Raw genomic sequence first — 9,130 nt, 5'->3', positions numbered from 1 at the left:
TCAGATTGTGTGGAAGGAAATCATTTCCTTTCTTCTGTGTAATATGGTACTATTTTTAGAGACCTTAAATTTAAATGATTCACTGTCATTGTCAGTAACAAATTTCGTCAGATTTGCACTTCCTTTTTCTACTAGTTTGTTTCAATTTTAATCAACTACATCAAATGTAACGCATTCGTGTCCCAGTTTATAATAGAAGTCCATAAGCTTGTTTCATGATATTGGTTCAATCTGCAGAGTACTCTTAACTTGACGCAACTGATATGTATGGTAGACTAGAAAATGTGTTACTTATCATCACAACAAGACTTTCAAACACAATTAGGAGAAACAAAAATAAGGTGGCTAATGCATACAACATCCTAAGTAAGACGCATCAAATCAGAATCAAGACGTCACTCAAAATTGCTCCAAACGTTTTCTCAATATGTCGGCAGATACATCTATCCACTTATGGGAAAACAGAACAACTAAATAAAGGTTGCAAACTACAAATATAAAATTAGAGATAACTGAGCAAGATGGCTCCACCTGAGGATTTGACAGACGAATCAACATCAAAGTGAATGACATCAGACTTGAGAAACATTCAAGTATGGTGGTTTCCCCCTGTTAACGACCATAAAACCCAAAGCCTCCCTATCTTGTTGACGAAACAATAGATCATATGAATGTGTACTGAATATCTCAGAGCTCCACTCTCTGCATCAAATCAAAGCATCCGGTTCCTGAAAGCGCGGGCAAGCCAAGACAGATCCTAGCAGAGGGAGTTTCTAGCGTGTCCTTTTCTCCATAAGTAGCTGCTTGGACAATGAATTTAGTGGCTGTTTCAAATGTCATTCTGCAAAATGGTGAAGTTGATTCTGCAATTCCTCCCATACGGCTCATTGGTCGGTATCCACCAGAGAATGTCATGTAGTCCGCAATGAGGTTCAAGTGTCTGATGCTTACAGAAATACCGTATGATTTGAAGACATGGTTTATTTCTCTGATTATAGTTTCTCTTGCTGCTTCGACTCCAAAAATGTTGAGCATATCGTGAATGCTGTTGCTGTACAGGTACCTGACATCAAGTTTATCTTGGAATTCCCATAGTGCAGGGAAATCAACCCCTGATGCGTGGAGTGCTGGTGAGGCTTTCTTTTCATCGTTGGAGATTTCCCTTCTCTCCTTTGGATTGTCTCCATGGTAGATCACTTGAGGATCACCACAATTTGCCACTGTGCATCTTTCGATCTTCCCAGAATTCTGGATGAAAACCTTCTGCGCTGTTTTCTGAGCAATCTGTAAGAAAGAAAGTTTAAACAACTTTTTTTAAATGAGGGCCTTGCACACATCAAAACTGTAAGAGACATAGCTTTACAAAAAAGGGTACCTGGGCAAGTAAAATATGAGGCTCCCCGGCACAAAACCTGAAATGGACCTCAAATTTTTTTCCTTTACATTCCACCAAGATATTTCTGTCTCCTTTAGCTTCAACAAATTTCCGTCTCTTTTTTTTACTCTGTTCTTTAACTTTCTTTACCGTTTTTACCTTTTTCTGGGGTTCCAGAGTCTCTTCCTGTGGTTCCGGAGTACCTTCCTTGCTAACTTCTGCGTCCTCATCCTCACTATCCATCTCAGGGTCTTCTACTCCACTAATTGACGACGGTTCGTTTGTCTCATTGTCAGAATTTTCCTCATAATCCATCTCATCTATTGCTTGTTGCTTCCGCTTCTGTGCATCTGAACCAAGATCATCAACCTCTGTACCCTCACCATCATCATCATCATCTTCAGTCTGCTTTCCACTTACAGAATCATCATTATCAGTTTCATTCCCAGCTNGAAGACATGGTTTATTTCTCTGATTATAGTTTCTCTTGCTGCTTCGACTCCAAAAATGTTGAGCATATCGTGAATGCTGTTGCTGTACAGGTACCTGACATCAAGTTTATCTTGGAATTCCCATAGTGCAGGGAAATCAACCCCTGATGCGTGGAGTGCTGGTGAGGCTTTCTTTTCATCGTTGGAGATTTCCCTTCTCTCCTTTGGATTGTCTCCATGGTAGATCACTTGAGGATCACCACAATTTGCCACTGTGCATCTTTCGATCTTCCCAGAATTCTGGATGAAAACCTTCTGCGCTGTTTTCTGAGCAATCTGTAAGAAAGAAAGTTTAAACAACTTTTTTTAAATGAGGGCCTTGCACACATCAAAGCTGTAAGAGACATAGCTTTACAAAAAAGGGTACCTGGGCAAGTAAAATATGAGGCTCCCCGGCACAAAACCTGAAATGGACCTCAAATTTTTTTCCTTTACATTCCACCAAGATATTTCTGTCTCCTTTAGCTTCAACAAATTTCCGTCTCTTTTTTTTACTCTGTTCTTTAACTTTCTTTACCGTTTTTACCTTTTTCTGGGGTTCCAGAGTCTCTTCCTGTGGTTCCGGAGTACCTTCCTTGCTAACTTCTGCGTCCTCATCCTCACTATCCATCTCAGGGTCTTCTACTCCACTAATTGACGACGGTTCGTTTGTCTCATTGTCAGAATTTTCCTCATAATCCATCTCATCTATTGCTTGTTGCTTCCGCTTCTGTGCATCTGAACCAAGATCATCAACCTCTGTACCCTCACCATCATCATCATCATCTTCAGTCTGCTTTCCACTTACAGAATCATCATTATCAGTTTCATTCCCAGCTCTTGGACTAGTGTCTTCCACAAAATTTCTTATGCCCCTTATCCTATGGAGCATTTTCATGTGAATATCTATCGCATCTTCCAACTTCCTCAAAAACACAGCCGTCATCGTCTCTTCCCAATCTTCTTCAGTGATATCAGTGTGCTTCGGATAATGCTCTGGCTTGTAGAGTTTTATCTTAAGCTTGTGAATACTACAAACTTCATTCTTATGAACCGTATATGGTACAACTGAAAGTTCCATACTCTTTATTATATCTGCCACGGTAATCTTCCTCAACTTATCAGTAATATGACTTGCATCCTCTCTGCACAAACGACAGATCATAAAAGTTAGAATCGTTTATAATATGAAAGTAGTCGAGCAAGTAGTCGAGCATATATAGTTAAAGCCAACGTAATTAAACCAACTTACTTTGTTTTGCCCTTCAGCAAAGGGCAAGTCATTATTGGTGTCTTAATGTTTGCTGCAGCAGTCATCAAAATCTCTTGCAAACGTGGAATTCCAAGTGTCACATTCATCTCTCCGCGTCCAGCAAGATGGAAAGTATTCAACCTGAAAATTGACAGAACAGAACAAAGGATTTCATAAGCTGATATTTCATGAATGACGCAAAACCAAAGTCAAAAGCTGCATATCAATGTGATTTAAGTACCAATGTAAGATTTATATTTCAGTACCAATGTAATTCAGTTCCTAATTTTCAAGGGTGAAAGACCAAAACATAAGAAAGTAAAACAACTCACGTCATCTGTGTTGATGGCTCTCCTACAGACTGGGCAGCAAGTACACCTACAGGCTCCCCTGGCTGGGCAAGACTTGCAAAAAATTTTGACTTCACCAGCTTCAGTAGTTCTTCTTGTCTCACAAATTTAGAATCAATACGTTCATTCATTGGCATTGCCTCCACAAATTTCTCAGCATCCTTCTTAAGACTAATAGGCAGATCACTGATGTAACTACTGGACCCAGATAGCATGTCTTCACTGCATCTTTGGAGGACCATATCTTGATTCTGGACCAGAGTAACGACATAAGCTTCCCAAGAGCAAATAAGGAAAAGGGCAAACCGTTCAAAAAGGAATGCTTACCACTGTCAGTTCTTTGAACTTTCCAATGAAGCTAGACCGATGAACATCCACACCATCTTCACCATATTGGAACTGAATGATGGATCCATCAGCATCCCGGACAGTACAATCATAGTTGACTTTAAGACTCTCAAGATTTTTCATCAAGCATCTTTGCAGATACCCACTACGCGATGTCTTCACTGCAGTATCGACTAACCTGCAGACCAGAATGTTTTAAGTGTTCAAAAACGACAAAAGAAAGATGACAAACCAGCTGATGCTGACCGACTCTTGACAGATTTATCATAGAGATTACAACAAAATACCTTCAACCTAGTAAAATGTTAACACATAAACCAGTAGAAAAGTTGACTGCTCCACTATATGGAGTCTTAGATAACAAGTTTGACACACCTATATATTTTTGAAAAACTATACTTACAAGCAATTACATTGGATTAGGTACTAGAAAAATATGAGACTTGAGTTAAAAGTGTTAGTTACCCTTCTCGTCCAGCCATGCAATGAAAGTAATATTCTTGGGGGCGAAGACCACTAAGAAATCTGTCACTAATAAAACCCCCAGCCCTAGGGGACCAGTCCCATGGATGGAAACATGGCAATGTCTTCCCAGAAACCATTCGGGGAACTCTTTTTCCTTCTAAATCTTGCTGGCCAAGGTGTGAAGAGATTTGCTGAAAGTTAACCTGCTCAAATTCGACAACATGAGAAGGAAAAGATAAAGCTTAGCCTCCCAAATTTTACTTTCAACACACATAGGCTCTATTGGAAAAACAACAAAAGTAATCCTATATCAAATTGATGAAATTAAGCTATCAATTTTTTGGGAAACAAGCTTATTTTTTCTCCATTCCCTAAAAATTAAAAGTTTTAGTTTGGAAAAGTTGGCATGAGCTAATAATCTGCAGAGGGAAGACAAAGGGTTCTAAGAACATATTGCAAACCCACTTTTAGATACTGCAAATGCGTACTTGAACAACCAACACTACATACCAAAGGAGTCACCACAAACTCACCTTACTGCCCTTAGCCCCAGATATCGTCATTAGCGATATACAATTCTTTCCAGGTGTTTTCAGTAACCCATCAGACAGTAAATCGTTCATCACACCCTTGCTTGAACACTGGTTGAGATCATTTACAATGCTCCTGTCCAAAGATGCCAAGGCAGATTCCCCATCCTCATAAAGAATTCGTTCAATTTTGGATCTCATGTCCTGAGGATCTGCAAGCAAGATATTTATGTGTTAAAATATCAAGTTTATTTGATAAATTACATTTTAAATGCCTCATATTATACAAAGGGACATCTTTTATCCAGAATGATAACAAACGACCATGGTGACAATCATGCACACTTAATGCAATACATATTTTGCTGCGCGATTTGAATACCTATCTGAACATCAACATCTATGCCAAAGGTCTTCCGGAGTACTCTTTCACCAACTTTTTCACATTCGTGAAGTTGCTTTGTCCTCTCTTCATCCATATCTTTTAAAATAATGAGATCATCAACTCCACAAGTGAAACCGTGAATCTGAAAGATGTAAAAACAGGATTCAGAATGCAAAGCTCTGAAACAAATGGAAAATAAAATTATCAACTACACGAGAGCAAACCTGAAGAAAGACCGTAAATAGACGACTAAAAACGGAAAGCAAATTTCCAGCAGCATTTGAACCATAAAGCTCATGCACTGTATGAACCAACCCATAGTCAGCAAACTGCGCCTTGTCAATCACACCGCAGACAAATTCATTTTTTCTGATGAGCAGTTTATCTTCATTAAGATCCTGTTTCCATGACTCAATGTCTTTCTTTTTGGTCAAATCTCCACTATTAGGTTTTACTTCTTTCGATCTACATTTAAAGAAATCAACTGGAAGTTTGGTAGCTTTCTCTACGGTGAATGGCGGGTGACCTTTGGTTATCTGATTCAACACTGCAGTGATAACCTAGCAGAGAATCATAACATAACTCAGCTTATGAGAAGAAAAAGCATTCTTTAGATGCATAATGATATTTAGTGGTACAGTTTGTATATCGAAGCATATAGCAACATGTGGGAAAACCAGCTTGATTAAAGAACCAACATAAAATCAGCAGTGTGTATAATGATTACCTGCTTCCCGGTCCAAAGAGGCACTGGTTTCAAAATAGCCGGCGTAATTGTCAACAATTCTGCGTCAGAAGCTGATACCACGACTTTCTTGCCAGATTTTTCAGAAAAAGAACTGAGTGCCATGTCAGTTACACCGGAACTGAAGAGAAGCTGATTAAATTGATCTTTGTCCAAAAATGTGTCCCTCTTAGTAAGTAAAACGGAACTGACAATATGATCCTATTAAGAAATATGCAACATCAACAATTAATCACTGATAAACAACAAAATTCGTGAAAACTAAAGGTTTGAAGAAATAGCATGAAAGTACAACCTGAATTAAAGCTCGAAGTGGATCGCCATTCGACGGCCTAGTATATTGGTTGTTAGCATTGACAATATTGTAGGCCTCAGCACGTGAAATCTCATCTTGTGGAAAATGCACATTCATCTCATCACCATCAAAATCTGCATTGTATGTACTGGAACGAAAGCAAGTATTTTAAGCCAGTTTTGAGAGATAAAAAGCAAATGTGTGGAAGATCAACCAAGACATGGTAAAGGTCCACAACAATGTAATATTTGAAAAGAGATTGCAAACAAGGTAAATAATGACATCTGGAAGAGACAGAATTCTCAATATCCATTGAGTGTACCTGCAATTTGCATAGTGGAGACGAAGTGTTTTCTCCCCCTTCAGAACACGGACAATGTGCGCCATTAAGCTAGGTTTATGCAATGTTGGCTGCCATTGAAAAGAAATACATGGAACATAAATAAACATTTAGCAAAGACAAAGAAGTGAAGACCAAGAATACAATGCCTACGACCAAAATACAAAATTGAGAAACATTTTAGACAGGCAATATTGATGAAATAAAACAGTATGCGTCCACACCTGACGATTCACAAGGACGACGTCACCATCTCGTATATGTCGATAGACTACTTTACCTTCAAAGTTGATATCACAAGTTTTCCCAAGTTCTGTAGTGGCTCCTCGTGAGGACCCTAATTTTCTTGCAATTGCAATTCGTTCTTTTCTGTCCGAAGGCAACTTCACTGTAGATAATTTGTCAGAGAAATGGGTAGCTCCAGGATGAATGTCAGGACCATTAATGATAGCTTCCATTAACATTTCAACATTGTAAATAGTCACCCTCTGCGCAATACAATTAACTTCGATTATTGGAAATCCAAACATAAGCTTACACTACAGGTCAGACATGTATCCTTGTACATCTAAGCAAAATGATGTAATATCTAACGCAAAAGGAAAACGATGCAAAATCTGATATGAAATCAAATTTACAAAAAGACTATGGAGGCTTGCACGTGGAAAGGTGTTTAAAATTTTACAATACAAGTAAAAGCAACAGTTGTCTTCACAATAAATTTCAGATCAATAACACAATATTTAACCATCTAAGCCTGTTGGGACGTGGGATTTAACAGCCAAAGAGTACTCGTGAAATTCGGTGAAGTAATTATGTGTCAGATAACAAGTTCAATTTACTGACATATGACATCATACCTCGGGAAATATCAATTTCAAAGCAAAACAAAGAGGAATCCCGATGTCATTGACAGCGATATAAGGATCTGGAGATATAACAGATCTGCATGCATGATTCACTCTCTTTCCCATCATTTTTTGCCGAAATAGACCCTCTTTCTTCTCCAGCAATTGGCATATTCCAGAGCCGTCTTTCTGGCTTTGAACTGTAAGGGAATTTAGCCATAACTGTCAGTCTATACCAATACAAGATGCTCTAAACAGGCTGTCAAGTCCACAAGGAAACAGATAGAAAAGTGGGGCAGCCAGTTGCTACACATAGCTAGAAAAAACTAAGGAAGCTCTTCAGATTAGATGCATATCAAACAAGGGAATGTGCAAGAAGCTAACCTGAGGCAGTTTTGCTATCAAACAAGACATTGACTGATTCTTGAAGATTCATCCATCTGGAAATTACCTTAGAATGATCTAATTTGTTAGTACAGGCATTCCCGAGTGTTATGTTAGATAGTAAGACCTTGTTCAGTCCTACGGTTTGAGGATGTTCCATAACCTGTAAGAAACAAAATCGGAAGAGCGNTATACAGGAGTTTATGGGAACAACAACAGGAGAAAAAAAATGGAAATGAAAAATTGAGAGAAAATGGATAGAAATTGACCCACAAAGGCAACGCCAAAAGTTACAAAATTAAAAGGAACTCCAAAAATTAGATACGATATAACAGCAACCAAACAGTATCACTTGTAAGGAATTACTCACACTATCACCTCCTTTTGTTGGAGGTCTAAATTTAATAGGAGGCACAAGAACACTCTCTAAAAAGAACATGGAGTAGTCAACTTTTTCAGATCCACTCTGCCAAAGATCACCAATGAAGGAGCAGTACTCATGCTCATTTTGCCACAGATCTTTTAAGATTTCCCTCACCTGATACAAGTGTAATAATATCAACACACTACTAACGAAGTGGAAAATATTGACCGCGCCTAATTGTAAAGTTAAGATATATCAGTAACAAACCTCACTAGGCAAAAGGTCTCTTTTAGAATCATCCTTATGCTGTTCAAACTCTTTAGATATTTCCGTAGACTTTTCTCTGTTCTCTTTACCACTATCTTCAGCTTCTGATAATGCATCGATACCACTATCATCACAGTCATCAGGATTTTCAACACGGCTTGTGGACTTCTTTACCTTAAGCCCTCGAATCACATTAGCTCCAACTGCGGATGCTTTCATACCTTTCTGTTTAAAAAGATTGTTATTGATAAGGAATATTACAGCTTTTGAAGATATCAAGGAGGAGCATCACATAAATAATAGAAAGCAAAAAAAAAAACAGAACCATGCTGGACGTGGAAATTCACTTTGTCAATCCAGTGCACACATGTAGAAATATAATGTCCATGAATAAGACTTGTAAACGGAAAAACTACAGGAGTATGAGCGCAACACACACATTCTCTAGAATCCACAGAATCAAAACAAAAAGTACGAGGTCCTTTTATGTGACTGACTTCATAGGGTCTTTGAACCAATTGCAATATCATGGGAGAAATAATACAAAAGAAATGAAGGGTTCAGTAAAAAAATTCAAAGTGTTTTATCATCAAATGCCAAAACAAGTTGTGAAAGTTATTGTTACTAAGATAAAAAAAATGAGTAAAACAGGGGCATACTGAATTTAATGGGATTCGGCTAATGATGCTTCCTAAGGCACTTCTCATACACA

General features: G+C 38.3%; 1 protein-coding gene across 1 annotated transcript in view; it reads right to left on the bottom strand.

Moving 5' to 3' along the window:
• The window catches only part of LOC104781674 (DNA-directed RNA polymerase I subunit 1-like), an 11,413-nt gene continuing 2,662 nt past the window's right edge, over positions 380-9,130 (bottom strand). The window contains exons 5-21 of the mRNA XM_010506397.2: positions 8,419-8,643; positions 8,158-8,325; positions 7,788-7,950; positions 7,416-7,603; positions 6,780-7,043; positions 6,538-6,626; positions 6,216-6,363; positions 5,903-6,121; positions 5,400-5,735; positions 5,173-5,317; positions 4,794-5,002; positions 4,261-4,463; positions 3,775-3,973; positions 3,430-3,698; positions 3,098-3,238; positions 2,234-2,990; positions 380-1,284 (exon numbers count right to left, since the gene is read on the bottom strand). Of these exons, the coding sequence (XP_010504699.1) occupies positions 688-1,284; positions 2,234-2,990; positions 3,098-3,238; positions 3,430-3,698; positions 3,775-3,973; positions 4,261-4,463; positions 4,794-5,002; positions 5,173-5,317; positions 5,400-5,735; positions 5,903-6,121; positions 6,216-6,363; positions 6,538-6,626; positions 6,780-7,043; positions 7,416-7,603; positions 7,788-7,950; positions 8,158-8,325; positions 8,419-8,643 (4,320 nt within the window). The 3' untranslated portion in view covers positions 380-687. The remainder of the gene's footprint in view (positions 1,285-2,233; positions 2,991-3,097; positions 3,239-3,429; positions 3,699-3,774; positions 3,974-4,260; positions 4,464-4,793; positions 5,003-5,172; positions 5,318-5,399; positions 5,736-5,902; positions 6,122-6,215; positions 6,364-6,537; positions 6,627-6,779; positions 7,044-7,415; positions 7,604-7,787; positions 7,951-8,157; positions 8,326-8,418; positions 8,644-9,130) is intronic.

Source organism: Camelina sativa, chromosome 4 (assembly GCF_000633955.1).
Source record: "Camelina sativa cultivar DH55 chromosome 4, Cs, whole genome shotgun sequence".
Lineage (NCBI taxonomy): Eukaryota > Viridiplantae > Streptophyta > Magnoliopsida > Brassicales > Brassicaceae > Camelina > Camelina sativa.
This window is presented reverse-complemented; position numbering and strand designations above follow the sequence as displayed.